Genomic DNA, 21781 nt, shown 5'->3' with positions numbered 1-21781 from the left:
TTTTGAATCTGCTTAGTGTATTCATCTCTTGATCTCCCTCTACGAATTTTACCCTCCACGCTGCCGTCCAATACTAAAGTGGTGATCCATTGATGCCTCAAAACATGTCCTACCAACCTATCCCTTCTCCTCGTCAAGTTGTGCAACAAACTTCTCTTCTCTCAACAATAAAATACATCGACAGAAGGCTCCAGAGAATGTAGTGGTACATTCCGGCGCGACTAGAGTCAGACCTTGGTTCCACCTCCGTGGTCAGGAAACGTTTCTGCTCTCACTACGCAACATGGCTGCATATAAAATGTGTAAGGCGGTTGGGCGCTGACCTGAGTGTGGTGGGCCGTCGCGCGAGCTCGGCGCGCTGGGCGCCCTGCAGCCTCTTGAAGCGCGCTCGCAGCTCAGACTCGCGCACGAGCAGGTCCCCCTCCGTACGCAGGCTAGTGCGCCTGCGCAGAAGTGGCGCGCGCGCCGGCGACCCGTGGCACACGTACTGCGACGCTTGCTCCGTAGACGCCTGCAACATAGACCCGCCCGCTGCACTGAGACGGCTCAACCTGCCGCGCACGGTAGTCACTCTGCTCCTACTATTTGGTGGAAGACTCTGCAGGCGAGGCAGCTGCTTCAGAAAACAGACAAGCTGAATTTTAAGACAGTCTCATACAATGCTGCGGCACAACACTTGCTAGCTAGATTCGAGTGTCAACACAGTACTCTGCGAAAGAGGCAAGCGAATGTTTATTATTAACAGCTGCAAGCTCTGTCAATTTCAGCAATGTGTGCAGCGGTGCATGCTTTTCCCTGGTGTTGACTGTCCAGTATGAAGGCGTCAATGAGATTTTAAATAAAGTATGTATTGCAGAAACAGTAGCTGTTATCTAGCTACAGTATACGTGGAGAAACGATTAGTGTAATTGTTAAAGCTACAGCTGTGACTACAAATAAAATTACGTGTACGACTAAGTAGTACGAAATACTGTGCCAAGAATCAAAGCATTAATAGCAACGCTAATGCGACCTGTGTAATAACAAAGACTATTTACTTAAGCACATTTCATATATAGTGTAGTGCTTTAAAACCAATGGTGCATATTACTCGTAGCTTCATCTTACTCGTTTTATAATTTCCTTGGCTATTAAATACCGACAGTCACTTCCCGACGTCCAGTCACGATACTGACAAAAATTTAAAAAACTCGCCCACACAGCAGAAGAACTAATATCTGACCAGATTTTGAGTCTGATGTTTGAGAATAATTCTTAGGCTAAAACCATCTGAAAATTTACTGACATTGAGACAAATATTATACAGAAGTACAAGTTGTAAGTTCTTTGCATCACGGTTTCACAAGGATGCTCTAGTTCATTTTCCTTACCTCCCACCCTACTGTGAAAGGGAAAGTAGAATGCTTTAAATGGATTCTTCAGAGTACCTATAATCCATTATATTATATATTAATATAAATTTCGTCATTCGTATTTTCATTGGTGACAAAGTCTGGTGAACGTTCATCATATGAAATATAGCCTCATGCTTGCCCTTTGCATGCAAAGTGCTTGCTCTACATAAAAGAAACAAGATTTACTCATATTACCAAGGGACTGTTTGCCGAGGCATATTTGTGTATCATTGTTTTTCGATCTTGAACTCTTCACTTTCGCTGTACCACATTTCGTCAAAATCGGCAAAACTGGCGAGAATGTACGACCTGTCTACTACAGAAGTGTTCTTTTACTTCACCTGTAAATATTATGTACAAAGGGCTGACCATAAAGGATACAAAAGTGATGCTGCAAACTTGTAAACCTATATAAAGGGTGGTTCATTGATAGTGACCAGACCAAATATCTCACGAAATAAGCATCAAACGAAAAAACTACAAACAACGAAACTCGTCTAGCTTGAAGGGGGAAACCAGATGGCGCTATGGTTGGCCCGCTGCCATAGGTCAAACGGATATCAACTGTGCTTTTTTTTTTAAATAGGAACCCCCATTTTTTATTACATATTCGTGTAGTATGTAAAGAAATATGAATGTTTTAGTTGGACCACTTTTTTCGCTTTGCGACAGATGGCGCCGTAATAGTCACAAACGTATAAGTACGTGGTATCACGTAACATTCCGCCAGTCCGGACGGCATTTGCTTCGTGATACATTACCTGTGTTAAAATGGACCGTTTACAAATTGCGGAAAAGGTCAATATCGTGTTGATGTATAGCTATTGTGATCAAAATGCCCAACGGGCGTGTGCTATGTATGCTGCTCGCTATCCTGGACGACATCATCCACGTGTCCGGACCGTTCGCCGGATAGTTACGTTATTTAAGGAAACAGGAAGTGTTCAGCCACATGTGAAACGTCAACCACGACCTGCAACAAATGATGATACCCAATTAGGTGTCTTAGCTGCTGTCGCGGTGAATCTGCACATCAGTAGCAGACAAATTGCTTTAGAATCGGCGTTGAGAATGCTACATCAACATCGATTGCACCCGTACCATATTTCTAAGCGCCAGAAATTTCATGGCGACCACTTTGAACGTCGTGTACAGTTCTGCCACTGGGCACAAGAGAAATTACGGGACGATGACAGATTTTTTGCGCGCGTTCTATTTAGCGACGAAGCGTCGTTCACCAACAGCGGTAACGTATACCGGCATAATATGCACTATTGGGCAACGGAAAATCCACGATGGCTGCGACAAGTGGAACATCAGCGACCTTGGCGGGTTAATGTATGGTGCGGCTTTATGGGAGGAAGGATAATTGGCCCCCATTTTATAGATGGCAATCTAAATGGTGCAATGTATGCTGATTTCCTACGTAATGTTCTACCGATCTTACTACAAGATGTTTCGCTGCATGACAGAATGGCGATGTACTTCCAACATGATGGATGTCCGGCACTTAGCTCGCGTACGGTTGAAGCGGTATTGAATAAAATATTTCATGACAGGTTGATTGGTCGTCGAAGCACCATACCATGGCCCGAACGTTCATCGGATCTGACGTCCCTGGATTTCTTTCTGTGGGGAAAGTTGAAGAATATTTGCTATCGTGATTCACCGACAACGCCTGACAACATGCGTCAGCGCATTGTCAATGCATGTGCGAACATTACGGAGGGCGAACTACTCGCTGTTGAGAGGAATGTCGTTACACGTATTGCCAAATGCATTGCGGCTGACGGGTTGAGCATTTATTTCATTAATGTGGTATTTACAGGTAATCACGCTGTAACAGCATGCGTTCTCAGAAATGATAAGTTCACAAAGGTACCTGTATCACACTGTAAAAACCGAAATAAAATGTTCAAACGTATCTACGTTCTGTATTTTAATTTAAAAAACCTGCCTGTTACGAACTGTTCGTCTAAAATTGTGAGCCATATGTTTGTGACTGTTACAGCGCCATCTATCACAAAGCGAAAAAAGTGGTCCAACTAAAACATTCTATTTCTTTACGTACTACACGAATATATAATAAAAATGGGGGTTCCTATTTAAAAAACGCAGTTGATGTCCATTTGACCTATGGCAGCCCCATCTAGCTGGCCAACCATAGCGCCATCTGGTTTCCCCCTTCAAACTAGACAAGTTTCGTTGTTCTTAGTTTTTTGTTTGACGCTTATTTCGTGAGATATTTGGTCCGGTCATGATCAATGGACCACCCTGTATAAAGAGTGTCCCACGCCTGCCACTAGGCCACCCGTTCGGCCTTAATGCTCTGAAGAACTGTACGCGGAACCTCTCGCACTTTTGTTTGTTATTCAGTGATTGCGACTCACTGTCACGGTGGAGAAGATGGAGCTAGTTGCTGCGTAGAGAGGCCTTGTCTCTTATGAATACGAAGCTCTGTTGCTTTGGTGGATGACGGTTTCGGACACGGGTTTCTATACGCAGTTTATTTTTCTTACGGAAGTCTCTAAAATTTACAATTTTTCCCCGTATACACGACAAAAATAAACTGCAGGTGGAAACCCATGTCCGAAGCTGTCATCCATCAAGGCAACAGAGTATTGCATTCATAGGAGCTAGGCCCGCCTACGCAGCAGCTACATTTACCTTCTCCACTGGCGATCGTGACCGTCTACATCTACATCTACATTTATACTCCGCAAGCCAGCCAACGGTGTGTGGCGGAGGGCACTTTACGTGCCACTGTCATTACCTCCCTTTCCTGTTCCAGTCGCGTATGGTTGGTGGGAAGAACGACTGCCGGAAAGCCTCCGTGGGCGCTCGAATGTCTCTAATTTTAAATTCGTGATCTCCTCGGGAGGTATAAGTAGGGGGAAGCAATGTATTCGATACCTCATCCAGAAACGCACCCTCTCGAAACATGGACAGCAAGCTACACCGCGATGCAGAGCGCCTCTCTTGCAGAGTCTGCCATTTGAGTTTGCTAAACATCTCCGTAACGCTATCACGCTCAGTCGCGATCACTGAACAAAAAACAACAATTCGAGACGTTTCACCCGCTGTCCGTCATCGTAGAAAGTCACGTTTTTTCCGAAGGGGTGGACTAGTGGCATACGTTGAGCCTATAAGTTGGACGTTCTGTAGCGTCGTTGGATGACTTTTCTGGGCACGGGTTCCTATCATCGGTTTGTTCCTCAAAACAGAGTCTATGGTCCCTCGAAGTTTGTCGCAATGTTTCTGGGACATCCTGTATGTAATGGACGGCGGGGGGAAGTGGGGTGGCTGGGTGGCGGGGCATACGATCGGGGAGAGCGGGGTGGGACATAAGAAGAAAAAAAAAGTAGTTGCGTGCATTTCGCTTCAGTCTTCTTTTGTTGCGATCTTTCTGTAGATAACAGCATCTTCTATGAACAGACGCACGGACTCTTCAACTTTATCCACCAGATCATTAAAATAAATTGTAAACCGTAGCGGCCACATAACATTTCCTTGTGTTACTCCCGAAGTAACTTTTACATTTCTCCATTTTGCTGCGTTAAGAACGACAAATGCAGCCAATCATTTTTCAGTGGCTCGGCATATTTTAATATTGGCTTAAAAAGTTTACATTTAACATTGAAAGCGGATGTTAGTGAGTAGCAAATGTAATACTAAGAGAAAAGCAGTACCGCAGAAGGTAAATTGACAAAGCTGCAGCAAAACGAAACGGTGCAGAGCAATGCTACGTTTCCACTGATCTCGTGCCCAGCGACCAACAGTTTACAGAGCTGTGACGAAGCGGCAGCAGAGGTAGAGACTTGTAGTGCTGGCCTACGACCCGGCAGCAGCGGCGCGTACAGAAGCGACCCCCGGTGGCGAGGTGCGGTGCCGCGGCGTGCCTAGAGGCGGTGCGCCGTGCGGCTGGGTGGCCGACCTCCATGGGGGCGTCGGCGGGCGGCGCCAGCTGCGAGCAGGCGGGCGGCCGGCAGCGCCGCGGCCGCTGCCGCGGGAAGGCGACGAAGCGGTCGCGGTACTCCGCCGAGAAGTCCGCCTCGCCCTCGAGCCGCAGCAGGTCGCGCGGCCGCCGCGCGTGCCGGGCGTGCTCCTCGCGCTACAACACACGCAGCCTCTGGGAGACACGTCCGTTTAAACAGCTGGGGCGTTCTCGCAGCACTCGCACGCTTCTGTGGACCCAAACTCCATTATTACCATGGACGGAAGGAGAGCTGACAACCATAACTGAGAGGTCTGTTAGCACTTTTTACGATATTCTGCGAACTGCTATGTGAAGTGAAGGAGGAGGGAGGAGAAACGAAAGGAAAGGGAAGGAAATAATGATATCAGCTGCTTCGGGACATTATGAAAAATCAGCGGCGACGAAACAATATGTGTGCCGAACCGAGCCTTGAACCCGGGATCTCTGGAGTACTCGGCAGTTGCGTTAACCACTGTGCCGGACATAGTTTTATCGCAGGTGCGCTGATTATCTCGCCACGCTACCCCTCGGCTCACATTTCCACCTAGCGCCACCTATCTGCAGTCCCTGTCCGTGATCTCCATTCTCCCCAATTTTTAAATTTCCGCTGAAGGTCGAACCTAAATCAGCATCCGCACAGAAGGATTTGCTTTCATTGCCTATCGAAGCAGATTAGTTGTACATGAGTGCATGGTGCCTCTCCCTTTCCGTTTACATATTATATATCACAGCTACAGATACTGTATGGCGTCTGTTCCTTCAGACATGTCTGAAAAAATGGACACCATGCATTCGTATGTAATCTGTGAAATAGTTTCTCTTATACTCCCCAACTCCTGGTGTTCTCCTTCCTCTCCACCCCCAACCATTGCCACCTCTCTATTGTCGTATCTGTCCCTCTCTTCACCTCCACACCCTCTATATCCTTCATGAGGACAATTTCCAGCACTTTCCCCCTCCCAGATGATGAAATTTGCCGTGACATCTACCAGCTGTAGCATGGCTTTGTTCCCTCCCCCCTCCCCAGAGCCCCCCTTTCCCCTCCCCCACTTCTCCCAGAGCGGTTTTTCCTATTTCCCCCCTGAGTCTCTGCACTCCCTCTTCCGCTGTTTTTCTCTCCCAACCTTCCCTCCCCGGCCCCCTTCGGCGCGCCCCATCCCATCTCCCTTTCTCCCCTCCCCCCTCTATCACTGCCCTTTCCCCCTTTCTTCCCTTCTCCCTCATATCCCTACCCTTGGTAGATCATCCCAGTTTGTTCTTCGTTATCAGTGTGCTATGTCAATGTTGTACTCGGTGCCGATCTACAGTGATGTCAAGTGCTGTAGTTTTAATTGTGTGCCTGACTTGTACATACTTTTTCCGTCCATGATTGTTCTGTGCTACGCCACCCATCACAACTTTTATGCTTCGGCCATGTTTTGCCTTGTGTTCTTTTAATCCTTACAGTGTGTGCCTTTTTCTTTTTTATTTGTGTAGCCGGCTGCTGTGGCCGAGCGGTTCTAGGCGTTTCAGTTCAGAACTGCGCTGCTGCCATCGTTGCAAAAAAATGGTTCAAATGGCTCTGAGCACTATGGGACTCAACTGCTGAGGTCAGTAGTCCCCTAGAACTTAGAACTAGTTAAACCTAACTAACCTAAGGATATCACAAACATCCATGCCCGAGGCAGGATTCGAACCTGCGACCGTAGCGGTCTTGCGGTTCCAGACTGCAGCGCCTTTAACCGCACGGCCACTTCGGCTGGCGATATCATTGCAGGCTCGAATCCTGCGACGTCCATGGCGATGTCCATCTTTGCAACCACGACACCATGCAGCGTGGTATAGATGGGCCCATCAACATACCAAACAGACCGCTCAGGATTGTCATCACGTTCTCTTCACCGATCGGTGTCGTATATGCCTTCAACCAGACAATCGTCGGAGAAATGTTTGGAGGCAACCCGGTCAGACTGAAGGCCTTAGACACACTGACCAGCGAGTGCACCAAGGTGGGGGTTACCTGCTGTTTTGGGGTGGCATTATGTGGGGCCGACGTACGCCGCTGGTGGTCATGGAAGGCGCCGTAATGGCTGTACGATAAGTGAATGCCTCCTCCGACCGATAGCGCAACCATATTGGCAGTATATTAGCAAGGCACTCGTCTTCATGGGCGACAATTCGCTCACCCATCGTGCACGTCTTGTGAATGACTTCCTTCAGGATAACGACATCGCAGACTAGAGTGGCTAGCATGTTCCCCAGACTTGAACCCCATCGAACATGACTGGGATATATTTAAAATGGCTGTTTATGGGCGACGTTACCCACCAACCACCCTGAGGGATCTACACCGAATCGCCGCTGAGGAGTGGGACAATCTGGACCCACAATGCCTTGATGAACTCGTAGATAGGATGCCACAGCGAATAGAGGCATGGATCAAGATACAATGTTTGGTTTTCATGAGCAATGAAAAGGGCCGAAATGATGTTTATGTTAATCTCTATTCAAATTTTCTGTGCAGGTTCCGGAACTTTCGGAACCGAGGTGATGCAAAGCTTTATTTGATGTGAGTGATTTAATAGTTCATATTCAATACCGCTTATTCATATTATCTCATTGACACTCATATCATTTCATTACTATTTGTTATATTACACTTATTGTTATTTCTTAGGTAACTATGACTGTAAAAAGGGCACTACATATGTGACATCCTAAACCGATGTAAGAGAGGGTCTGAAGGCCCTAATCTGAACAGTTCGAATAAATAAATACGTAATGAGATAATTATACGACGTGAAACGTAATTCCACGGACAAAATCTCAGAGAATGTTCCAGACGGGCTTTCTGAGAATTTTGGTATATGAGACCCATGGTCTCTTGGGGATAGTTAGGGAGTTATTGAACTTCGTTTGGTTTCTTGACCCACTTAGTTTTGTATCTGTACTGCACTAAAAATAGTGCACAACAGTGCAGATGTCGACGGTATGCGTTATTTGTCTTGTTTCCATTCGCTCACGGTACCTGCTGTTGATAACAGCATCACTCATTTTGCTCTCCAGCTTCCAGTTTGCATTCGGTCCAGATGGGTTCTGTGTTGGGTTTGATTTATTTATCGCCGTAGTTGTACGTTGACAGTGATGTGCAGCTGTATGGACAGGCTTATTGATGACTGGTAAGCACGTCATATATGTGTTCACTGAAAGAGCGGCAGAGTGACGCTATACTGAGCAGCTCCGGCAGTGACGGCGACTACAACACAATGCATCGATTCATCTGACGGTTGTTGCATTACTCTATGTTTTTTGGTGTACGTTTTGGTTGTTGCTTATTATAAGACTTCTTTACTGGTTTGAAAATAGTTTCAAAGTAACAAAGACGCTTGCGATAATAAACTGAAAAAATTATAATAATGTTATTACTCCATAAGGAGACGTTGGCGACCGTGGATCCGTCATACCGAAATACTCAAAAAGCGTCCCAGAGCAACTCCTGGAAGTTTCTGTGCGGTGTTTTGGTTTAGAAAAATAGATGACGAAATTGTGAAAAATACGCTATCGAGTGTTTATTGAGTTATTGAGTCGTTTTACATCTACATCTACATGCATACTCTGCAAATCACATTTTGTGCCTGGCAGAGGGTTCATAGAACCACCTTCACAATTCTCTATTATTCCAATCTCGTATAGCGCACGGAAAGAATGAACACCTATACCTTTCCGTACGAGCTCTGATTTCCCTTATTTTATCGTGGTGATCGTTCCTCCCTATGTAGGTCGGTGTCAACAAAATATTTTCGCATTCGGAGGATTAAGCTGGTGATTGGAATTTCGTGAGAAGATTCCGTCAAAACGAAAAACGCCTTTATTTTAATGATGTCCAGCCCAAATCCTGTATCATTTCTGTGACATTCTCTCCCGTATTTCGCGTTAATACAAAGCGGGCTGCCTTTCTTTGAACTTTTTCGATGTACTCCGTCAGTCCTATATGGTAAGGATCCCACACCGCGCAACAATATTCTAAAAGAGGACGGACATGCGTAGTGTAGGCAGTCTCCTTAGTAGGTCTGTTACATTTTCTAAGTGTCCTGCCAATAGAACGCAATCTTTGGTTAGCCTTCCCCACAACGTTTTCTATGTGTTTCTTCCAATTTAAGTTATTCGTAATTGTAATACCCAGGTATTTAGTTGAATTTACGGCTTTTAAATTTGATTGATTTATCGTATAACCGAAGTTTAACGAGTTCCTTTTAGAACTCATGTGAATGACCTCACACTTTTCTTTATTTAAGGTCAACTGCCACTTTTTGCACCATTGCGATATTTCTTCTAAATCGTTTTTCAGTTTGTTTTGATCTTCTGATGACTTTATTAGTCGATAAACGGCAGCGTCATCAGCAAACAACCGAAGACGGCTGCTCAGATTGTCTCCCAAATTGTTTGTATAGATAAGGAACAGCAAAGGGCCTATAACACTATCTTGGGGAACGCCAGAAATCACTTCTGTTTTACTCGATGGCATTCCGTCAATTACTAGGAACTGTGACTTCTCTGACAGGAAATCACAAAATGGTTCAAATGGCTCTGAGCACTATGGGACTTAACATCTATGGTCATCAGTCCCCCAGAACTTAGAACTACTTAAACCTAACTAACCTAAGGACATCACACAACACCCAGTCATCACGAGGCAGAGAAAATCCCTGACCCCGCCGGGAATCGAACCCGGGAACCCGGGCGTGGGAAGCGAGAACGCTACCGCACGACCACGAGATGCGGACAGGAAATCACAAATCCAGTCACATAACTGAGACGATATTCCATAAACACGCAATTTCACTATGAACCGCTTGTGTGGTACAGTGTCAAAAGCCTTCCGGAAATCAAAAAATACGGAATTGATCTGAAACCCCTTGTCAATAGCACTCAACACTTCATGTGAATAAACAGCTAATTGTGTTTCACAGGAACGATGTTTCCTAGACCCATGTTGACTGTGTCAATAGACCGTTTTCTTCGAGGTAATTCATAATGTTCGAACACAATGTATGTTCTAAAATCCTGCTGCATATCGACGTTAACGATATGGGCCTATATGTTGCTAGACTAATAATACATCGCTGAGTGCTGTTAACGCTCATAATGGTTGGAGTGCGTATAGTGAATACGAAAACCATTTAAGGCACTTAGATATTTCTGCTTTGAGGATAGTTGAGGAGACAAAGCAATATAATAATACGAACAAAATGGTTCAAATGGTTCTGAGCACTATGGGACTTAACAGCTGAGGTCATCAGTCCCCTAGAACTTAGAACTACTTAAACATAACTAACATAAGGACATCACACACATCCATGCCCGAGGGAGGTTTCGAACCTGCGACCGCAGTGGTCGCGCGGTTCCAGACTGAAGCGCCTAAAACCGCTTGGCCACTCATGCCGGCCAATAATACGAACAGAGACTACGAATTAGGTGCTGTAAGATATGTTTTTTATGTGAACTGTAAGATCTTAAAAATGAAACATCTCAAGCCAAATAAGATAAAACCGTAAGAAATCCTCCATTTCCGACAGTCGACGTGCATTTAATGGCGTAACAAAAAATAAACATACAACGTTTTTGCGATACCGTTCACGCATTCAACCTGAATGCCTTTCATCGCTAACCTAAGGAATAACAGTTCCTTCTGTGATCCCACAGTGTTAAACTGTAAGCAGTAACGAAATAAAATAACAAATATAACAAGAAAACAGTGTCTACTCTAAAATAAATATTGATGTATTACATTAGGCAATAAATCTGGAGATGTGGTGTGTCATGAAACCGTAACACATTGAAAAGCTGATATGTTCTGTAAAATGTTATCAATCTGATGCCTATTTACGATGAACAGTGCTACAAAAACCAATGACGTATGCGAAAAAACGTGCTCACGCTTTTTCCACGCCAGCAACCTGCGGTAATACTCAAACCAAAATGAAGCTTGGTCTCCTGAATCGAAATAAAACTCGAATGGTATCTTACGTTAGCAACAAGGAATGGAACATATTGGTTTTATAAAGCTTGATAGTCATACCCATGAAATTTTAAACAAATGTAGGGCGTCGTAAAATCACTGGCGCGTTTCATGCTTACAGGAATAAACTAAAACAGTCTCCTGAAACATTGGGAATCAGTGCCAGTAAAATACAAAAACCAAAAGTTACCATGAGAAGCGTCCATCACAAGAGTCATCTAATAGATTCTTCTTGTCTAAGTGAGATTCACAAGGCGGAATACTATCTAAAACAGATCTGATAGTCAACTGCAGGTGCATTATTCTTGTGTGTTTAATATCTCTTCTATTCACAGCAAATGCCCATTAATTTTTTGTCCCCTCATTCCGTGGAAATACGAGCATAAAAGACCTTTTTATCTATAGTGATGGAACAGTGTTATTGAGGAATACGATGTGTTTCATTTATCCATGAGGTATTTCACATGTCTGTATCAATTTTAATTTTTTTTTTACAATCAGTACTTAACATGAAAATATGTTTTATTAGAAAATCATGATTCAATATTTGTTTATCATTTCCTTTTGATAATAAACGGAGAATTTAAACAAGAGTAGTTGTTACCAAAATTCAAACCAGAGACTCTTCGGTCAGCAAACTATGACGGAAACTCAGCTACCATCAGTTTTGGTACAAACTGTGATGTTTTTGTATTTAATCGTCCTAGAAATTCTTCTAATCTCTAAAATGCTTTTTTCCAACCTTTTTTCTAAAGCATTAAGTTATACTGCTTTAGTAAATTTATTTGTACGGGGTTTGACCTTCAAATCCCATAGGTATGGTGATACTCTGAGGAGGTCCTTCTGTATGGTCCCCTTGTCAGGTAAAACCTCATGTTTACTTTCAAAGGCGGGAAACCTATAGAGCCTGCTGTCTGACCAGAGGGCAAACACCTATGAGTGCACGATAAATCCGAAAATAACGCAGTATTCAAACATCGGAAAGCATTGCGAACATATGAATCTAGAGAGACCCACGGAAAAACATGGGGTCACAGTTGATCAGCCAAACTCGTGCGAGATTTCGTGGGGCCGCTCTCTTTTCTGCCTGCCTCTGTGCGCAAGCTCACTGCCCGCTACCACTAGCCACGCAAGTCAACGCCGGGGCAATTAAGAAAACGTCCATGTAAGAAGCCTCAGAGCGGGCGAAAGACTGTTCACATCTGGCAGCCACATCCAGCACGACGCCATAAGCGACCGCCTCCTCACTGCTTCCATCACTCCATCACTCTGCAGACTTTTGTCCTACTTGTCGTCTCGCCATGCTGCAAGTCCATGGACCTTTGACTCTGTCAGTAGTGCTCGACTATAGGTCAAAGATTCGTACACATTTTCTTTGAGTGTTAGTACTGCTCTGGCCTAAGTAGTATGGAATATTCTGAAACTTGTGCACGTTGTCATAACGCGTCATTGGTTGCATCGAGCGACAGATTTTGAACTTTTGGAACTTTAAGTGTCAGTTTCCCCTACTTCGTTTATTTTCTCTGGACTTTAATTTTTTTTCAGTTACGAGAATCTATTGAGTTAACCTTTTGGGTACCAGTAGTTTCCGCCTGAAAGTCTAGGGGTACAATGAGGTACTTCTACGAATGTAGTGATTGTAACCGTCACAGCGTTAGAAGCAATACTCGGCGCGGAGATCGCGCTACGTTGTTGTAGGGGATTTTACCATGTGTTCTTTTATAGCTATCATATTGAGAAGATAATTGAAATTGAAAACAACGCAAATATGAGTTTGTACCACTGACGTTATGGGTGGCTTCCGAATGAAACCACACGAGCAGTATGTCTTTTGATATAAGTTTATTGAGTGTTAGGCCAATTTTTGCTTCTTATTTAGGTTTATAATTTGTGTTAGCCACTATGAGTTCGTGGAAGTTTCTAGATGTTGGACTGTGTCTAGAAAAAAAATGCGAAATTGCCTTCAAATATACCTCATGAAGCGATGGAAAGTTGAAAAGTATATGTCCCAGTGGTTCGAAAGTGAAACCACAACTTCAAAATTATTGATTGTTTACTTTTTGCCAATTTCTTCTTGTATTCGTTGCTTAGTATGATAATAAAGATTTTGTGAAAAATTTTAAAATTATATTCCAAAATGAAACCAGCTTGTTAATTTAATTGATTGTTTACTTTTTGCCAGTTTCCTCTCTTATTCATTGCTTACTATGATGATGATGAGCAATGTTCTAAAAATTTTAAATTTAATTTTTATGCATTGTTGGGATTCAAATGATTAATTTCTGGCAAAATACACAGCATAGAGCTGTTGAACGATCCTTTAATAGTACTACAGGTTCCACAAAGCTATAGTTGCGTCTTCAAGTACATCTAAAGAAAGGTGAACAGCACTTTTTTTTTAGACTGACAAGTATCTAGGAGGCGGAGTATAACGTGACATACAAAGAAAGAACGGAACCGACAGAAGCAAATTTAAATGTAGAGGTCGGCTTATTTTTCTTTTTTTATCATATGCAGTTATAAGTTGAGCGCACTGGGCGTCCCATCATTCTTATTCAGGTTGCAATAATTCGTCAAATTAGCGACGAAAAGAGAGAGTTAAAACAGGTGGAAGAAAGAAGACGACCGTAGAAGGAAGTCATCTGTAAAAATAAGAACAAAATTGTAAAACCAGAGAAAAGGGGAGCTTACGAGCAAAATTAAACAGTAACAGTGATAAAAAACAAGGTATAGTGAAAAGCACAAAAAAGGGGCTTAGAATAAAATTAGAATGAATGAAGGATCAGTAAAAAGATGCAGAATAAGACTTAATACTTTAAATTATTACCGGAACGAATCCGATACACTTCGGTGAGAACCGTCAGGTGCGAGTGGCTGTAGAATACTGAGCGCTTACGTGAGTAACAAATAAAGAGGAAGGTACGGCTTACCTGGAAGAGGCGGACGGCGCGTGAAATTGTAAATAATCTGAATAAGAATTTTCGCAGGCGTCCTTACAACAGACATATAACGTTACCGGAAAAGCCGTGCCTGCCTGTGTACTTGTTATTCGCATACGCGTTCAGTATTCTGCCAACGTCCGCCAAAGTCGGCTATCATCAATATGTATCAGATCCGTTACGCTAAGCCTTTAAAGTAACAAGTCTTATTTCGAATCTTTCTTCTGATTTTTTATTCGTTATAATTTCTTGCTATGGCCCTTTTTTGGGGCTTTTCACTTCGTCCTGTTTTTTATCATAACAACTATTTAATTTCGCTTTCATCCTAAACCCTCTTTTTTCCTGGGTTTGCAATTTTATTATTCTTCTCAGAGCCGACTTCATTCTACAGCTGTCTTCCTCATTCCGCCTTTTGACTTTCGTCTCTAATTTGACGAATTATTACAACCTGACTGGGAATGATGGAATGTCTAACGCGCTCAAATTTTACCTGTAAATAATCTGAAAATAAGTAAGTCGACCTCTATATTTAAAGTTGTTTCTGTCAGTGATGTTCTTTGTATGTGATGTTACATTCTTCTCCCTAGTTTCTTGCCATTAAAAAAGTGCTATTCTTCTTTATTTATATGTACGTGACGATCCAACTCTAACGTCGTGAAACCGGTAGCACTATTAAATGAAAATACAACAGCTGTTTGCGGTTTATTTTTCAAAAATGCCGCGCGGGATTAGCCGAGCGGTCTCAGGCGCTGCAGTCGTGGACTGTGCGGCTGGTCCCGACGGAGGCTCGAGTCTTCCCTCGGGCATGGGTGTTTGTGTTTGTCCTTAGGATAATTTAAGTTAAATAGTGTGTAAGCTTAGGCACTGATGACCTTCGCAGTTAAGTCCCATAAGATTTCACACACACTCATTTTTCAAAAATTCATACCTTCAACAGCGAGTAACTATATTACAAAGTATATTGTTATCAAAGGGAGAAGCTGTATCAGTAAGTGATGGCCAATAAATACTGTAGTTGTAAAAGTGTCTGTTTACTCGTATTACTGTAGGATACAGCAGTCGCCTATGAACGAACTGCCCCATACAAAAAATATGTGGGCTAAATAGGAATTGCAGCAGAATTATTTCATAAAAACGGCAACAATTTTTATTTGCAGTGAAACGTTACTGCGTGGTGATTGGAGTAGGATTTTCTTTGAATTTCGTAGTTGTTGGCTTCGTTCGGATCTAAGAAAACAGCTTAAATTTATTTGCATATTTTGATAAATATTATGTCGTACATACTTACCTTTCGTAGTGATGTCGCTTATTTACCTACAGGTTTTGTCTCGGTGACAATTATCACAAGCAGTTCTCTCATTGTTTCCACGATCTTATGTGAGGTCAACATCTCTCCTTCTCAGTTGTTACCGTGTATTGCGCATATTTCACATTAAGGTAAGGTTATCTTCACGATTTATGGTAGTAGATATACTTCTCGTCTGCATTTCACTATCATATACACTACCTGATCAAAAGTATGCGGACAGCCCCATGTAAGGCGTAATTTACCAGTAAATATCATCGGATGTGCACCCGCGACTTTGAAATGTCTCGAGGTGTTCTGTGTTCTCAGTACAGAAACAGTAATAGCAGAATGGGTTGGTCAGGAAAGCTCAGTGATTTAGACTGTGGACTTGTCATTTGATTTCAACTGAGTAACAAATCCATGAGGGACATGCCACGCCTTCTAAAGATGCCCTAGTCGACTGTTGGTGAAGTGACGGTGAGGTGGAAACGCGAAGGAAAAAAATGGTTCAAATGGCTCTGAGCACTATGGGACTTAACATCTGAGATCATCAGTCCCCTACAACTTAGAACTACTTAAACGGAACTAACCTAAGGACATCACACACATCCATGCCCGAGGCAGGATTCGAACCGGCGACCGTAGCGGTCGCGCGGTTCCAACGCGAAGGAACGACCACAGCTAAACCACGATCAGGTAGACCTTATGTAGTGATGAGCAGAGACCGCCGAGCACTGCGGACGTTGATTGTATAAATATCGCGTGAAATCAGCGGAAGAAATTTCTGCTGAGTTCCGAGGTGCCACCGGTAGAGAAAGTAGCACGATAACTGCGCGCAGGAAGCTCTAAAAGAATGGGGCACACCAGTAGAGCAGTTCCTGATAATTATATGAATCTTTCTGTTGTGCCTATCGCGACTCAGCATCTCCGCTATATGGTGAGTAGCAACTTTGCTTCTCTGGTATTGTTAAGTACCTGATAAGCCACACTTTTTGTAGCTAGTTCCAAGGGACGCTAGAGGTGGTATAAAGAATGACACCACAGGACGGTGGATAACTGGAAGCGAGTGATGTGGAGTGAAGAACCATGCTATATCCTGTGTTTGTGTTCGGCGAATTCCTGGAGAACGTTACCTGCCATCTAGTGCAGTGCCAATACTCAAGTGCGAGCGTGTTTTTCGCGGATAGTTTGTGGTCCCCTTATCGTGCTCAACAAAATGCTAAATGCGGATGGATATGAACACATTTTACAGCGTTGTGTAGTGCATAGAATATAGAAACAGTTCGGAGACGATGATCGTTTGCATTAAAATTTCGTGTGACTAGGGCTTCCCGTCGGGTAGACTGTTCGCCGGGGGCAAGTCTTTCGATTAGGACAACACAACACCCAGCCCCTAAGCGGAGAAAATCTCCGACCCAGCCGGGAATCAAACCCGGGCCTTTAGGATTGACATGCTGTCGCTCTGACCACTCAGCTACCGGTGGCGTACATCGTTTGCATTAACATAACAATGCACACTGTCATTCAGCAGCATCTTTTTTGGGACGTATCTGAACGTCGACTTCTCTCCAGATTCCACTGACCAACATTCAACATCACCACCTTTTTTCTGGGTCGATTCCTGAGGAAGGATGGGCCGCCACTCGTCCACATTCACCCACTTCACTGGAAAAGTCCCCAGCAGAGTTCAAAAGGATGGACACCTACCTTGTTAATGTCCATTAATAAGTGTCCGGATACTTTAGGTTGGATAGTGTATATTTATGAGATATACCAGTTTCGGACGTCTGCTTAAGTTTTACCCGTCTGTAAACTCGGAACAAAAATGATGAAGAGATTATCGGACATAATGAGCATTGCTTTTGTGCAGTATGTGTCCTCCTACAATTCATTATCAGCTTTTTATATCCACCTAACTCAGACATCTGCAAGAACTTTATCTCCGAAAGGACAATGGCAAAGCTATTTGGTTTCATAATCGCCATCCGCCTGTGCCACAAAAGATCACTTGAGTCTAATCTTCTTAAACTACAACATTCACTGTCTTTTTTATGATACTGTGTTATTGTGCTCTTCAGACTGTAGAATGGTTTGATGCAGTGCTCGACACTATAGTCTATCATTTGCTAACCTCTTCATCGTTCGCCATTCACTGCAATTACTGTTTCAACCTACTTACGGTGGTCAAGGGTCTACTACTTTTATCAACTACACTTCCCTCCATTACCAAACTGGTGATTCCTTGATATTTCAGGATGCATTATATACATAGTCAAGAGATCCCACAAATTATTTTTTCAATTCTGTACCTTCCTGAGAGTTATCTGATCTATCCAACAAACCCTCAGCATTTTCTTTTAGCACCACATCTCACTTACGGGAACTGTTTGCCGTCTACGTTTCACTACACTCCAGACAAATAACTTCAGAAAAGCCTTCCTGACATTTAAATTTTTATTCGACGTTGAAAAAGAACTCTTTTATAGAAACAATTTTCTCGCTGTTGGCTGTCTTTATTTTACATACTATCTACTTTAGGCATCGCCACCTATTTTGTTTTCTAATAACGAGTCATTTAATAAATTGAGTGTCTCTTTTCTAATCAAATTCCCTCAGCGTCATCCGATTTAGTTCGGCTATGTTCCATTACCGCTGATTTAGTTCAGTTTTGTTATTCGTCTCCTGACCTTTTTTTTCCCTTTGCTGTCTCGGACAGAACCACAATGTCAATGGCAGACTTCAGCGATTTTATTTCTTCTTCCTGAAATTTAATTGCCTTTCCAAATTTTTCCACAGGTTCCTTAATTGGGCTACGGTACATTTTTGCGCAAGAATAGCAGATATGTTTGAGTCAAATCAAATTAAATGAAATTACTTGTTTTTGGGACTTACACCGAGAAGTGGAGTAACGGAATATAGAACATTTTGATTTTGTGTAAAAATGCATGTAAAATCGTTCACATGACCATACACGACTCCTTTACGCAATTTAATATTTTTTTCTTGACGATATTTCAGTATGTGGCCAATAAGTGAGTTAAGTGACGATCGGAAGTTTACTCCGTCGAGTATGGAGTAACAACGTGTGTTCATGTTTCTTGGGCGCTTTCCGCCGAGAGTGGTGCACTGTTTAAAGCGGCTGCAACAATAACAGAAAAATCCACGTTTCTATTGTTTTAACTTAGTAATTTCTTGTCATATACAAAACAGTTATATCACTGACATTTTCTCGTAACCATCTGGTTTTATGACGTAGAAAATAACGAAGTTCCTATGCTACAAATGTTATTAATCAAATGGTTCAAATGGCTCTGAGCACTATGGGACTTAACAGCTGTGGTCATCAGTCCCCTAGAATTTAGAACTACCTAAACCTAACTAACCTAAGGACATCACACACATCCATGCCCGAGGCAGGATTCGAACCTGCGACCGTAGCAGTCACACGGTTCCGGACTGCGCGCCTAGAACCGCGAGACCACCGCGGCCGGCTGTTATTAATCATTGTATTTTTTAGGAAATGTCATTCAACTGATTTCATTTAAAACACGCAGATGGATCTTTATGAATCAAACAACTTTTGCCAGAACCATAGCCATAGCCTTTATTATAAGGAGTGTAAGAAAATAAGCTTTTTCGTACACCCTTTTATCATGAAAAAGTTCTGAGTGTACCTTACAGACGTCAGAGCTAGGTGAGAACCCTACATAAACGTTATACAAACGAGAACCTTTCTAACAGATAGAAACTATACGATCGGAGGTGAATCTTTTGATTGTAGCTAACCTGCTATATTTCATACAATGACGACTGGATCATTTAATGAAGCTGTTGTGACGTTAAGAGCAGTATCGTTATATATCTTTCCTTTTGCGTAAAGATCGTCAAGACAATGCACGTCTTGTCAGAGGTTCCCTTTGCTGACAACTCCAGTTGATGATAACGACAGGCGACCGGCACGGATTTGAATATAACGGAAAAACCAGAAACTCCAACTTCTTGCGCTTTATAGAGATTCTGTTGAATAAAAATAAAGGTCTCATGTATCCTTCGAGGGCACGCTATGTGCGCTACTGTGCGCGAAATTTGTATATTGATTATGTTCAGTGATGTGGATTTTATAAGGGGCAGTCAAATAAAACGAGACAGATGGACAAAAGAGTAGGTTAGTTGTTTATGATTTCAGAAGTAATGACTATATCTGTTATTACATTTGTCCCATTGTGAGACAATAGAGTTAATAGCTTCATGAAAAAATGTTTGCGATTACCTACGGAACCACGATTGTACTGAGTGCTGCACCTCTGCGTCCGAAGTAATCGACAGCCAGGGGCGTCTTTCATCGGGACACCAAAAATATGGAGATCGGTGGGTGTGTAACGGCTTCCCAGCTAAACTTTTGCGGCGTAGTCAAAATAACTTTGGTTGCATGTTAGCCTTAAGAATAAAATTTGTGGCCGTCGATCTGCTTCCGACGAAGATGTGCGTGCCTGGGTACAACCATGGTTCATAGGTAAGCGCAAACATTTTTCCATGAAGGCATCGACCGTTTTGTCTGACAGTGGGAAAAATTTACTAACGTTATGGCGATATTTTTTAAAATAATTAACAGTATACTTATCTTTAGGGTCCTGTACCGAAATCGGTAAAAACGTAATCCTTATAGGTTCACTTTGTTGTCCGTCTGTTGGTCTATCTGTCCGTTTGTTAAGAACCCTTTTGTTCAAGAACGGGTGGACGTATCGAGTTGAAAAATATGTCGCACACTAAGGTTTAGTCCCTTGGAGACGTAAAAGTTTGAACTTTTACGTCATAGTAATCAAAATATACGGTCATTTATGTCACATACTTTAAAACTCGCAGACTTACTCATCAAAACCTATAGGGTACTTCCCATTGACGTAGAACCACGAAATTTAACAAGAAGCAAGGTTTCGCTGTACAAGAAATGAAAAAATCCTAAAACTATTATTTGTAACTGTATCACACGAAAAACTTTTTCGTTATTTGTTATCCGTCTATGCGTCGGTCTGTCTGTTAAGACTCCTTTTTCTCGGGAACAGGTAGATGTATTAAGATAAAATTTGTGTCTCATACTAAGATCTGTCGTCCCTCGGCGGTGTAGAAAATGTAAACTCTGCGTCAATACAATCCATTTACGTCACATGCTTTGATATTTCGCCGATATCGATATCGACAACAGGCAAAAAATGTCGAAATTTTCGATTCCTGGGATGGATGAGCTTTTGGATGTAGAGGTTAACCTCTTCACTACTAATACTTCCGAACCCGTTTAAGATATCGCAATTCTGTTTTACGGTCAGATGACATCTACATCTACATCTACATCTACATTGATACTCCCCAAGCCACCCAACGGTGTGTGGCGGAGGGCGCTTTACGTGCCACTGTCATTACCTCCCTTTCCTGTTCCAGTCGCGTATGGTTCGCGGGAAGAACGACTGTCTGAAAGCCTCCGTGCGCGCTCTAATCTCTCTAATTTTACATTCGTGATCTCCTCGGGAAGTATAAGTAGGGGGAAGCAATATATTCGATACCTCATCCAGAAACGCACCCTCTCGAAACCTGGCGAGCAAGCTACACCGCGATGCAGAGCGCCTCTCTTGCAGAGTCTGCCACTTGAGTTTATTAAACATCTCTGTAACGCTATCACGGTTACCAAATAACCCAGTGACGAAACGCGCCGCTCTTCTTTGGATCTTCTCTATCTCCTCCGTCAACCCGACCTGGTACGGATCCCACACTGATGAGAAATACTCAAGTATAGGTCGAACGAGTGTTTTGTAAGCCACCTCCTTTGTTGATGGACTACATTTTCTAAGCACTCTCCCAATGAATCTCAACCTGGTACCCGCCTTACCAACAATTAATTTTATATGATCATTCCACTTCAAATCGTTCCGTACGCATACTCCCAGATATTTTACAGAAGTAACTGCTGCCAGTGTTTGTTCCGCTATCATATAATCATACAATAAAGGATCCTTCTTTCTATGTATTCGCAATACATTACATTTGTCTATGTTAAGGGTCAGTTGCCACTCCCTGCACCAAGTGCCTATCCGCTGCAGATCTTCCTGTATTTCGCTACAATTTTCTAATGCAGCAACTTCTCTGTATACTACAGCATCATCCGCGAAAAGCCGCATGGAACTTCCGACACTA

The 21781-nt window shown here is 42.9% G+C and overlaps 1 protein-coding gene across 1 annotated transcript in view; it reads right to left on the bottom strand.

Annotated features, from left to right (window-relative positions):
• The window catches only part of LOC124788944, a gene marked incomplete at its 5' end in the record, with an annotated part of 135949 nt that overhangs the window by 65455 nt on the left and 48713 nt on the right, over nt 1-21781 (bottom strand). Inside the window, 2 exons of the mRNA XM_047256230.1 lie at nt 324-551; nt 5387-5505. Of these exons, the coding sequence (XP_047112186.1) occupies nt 324-551; nt 5387-5505 (347 nt within the window). The remainder of the gene's footprint in view (nt 1-323; nt 552-5386; nt 5506-21781) is intronic.

The sequence above is a fragment of the Schistocerca piceifrons genome, chromosome 3, assembly GCF_021461385.2.
Source record: "Schistocerca piceifrons isolate TAMUIC-IGC-003096 chromosome 3, iqSchPice1.1, whole genome shotgun sequence".
NCBI classification, from domain to species: domain Eukaryota; kingdom Metazoa; phylum Arthropoda; class Insecta; order Orthoptera; family Acrididae; genus Schistocerca; species Schistocerca piceifrons.
This window is presented reverse-complemented; position numbering and strand designations above follow the sequence as displayed.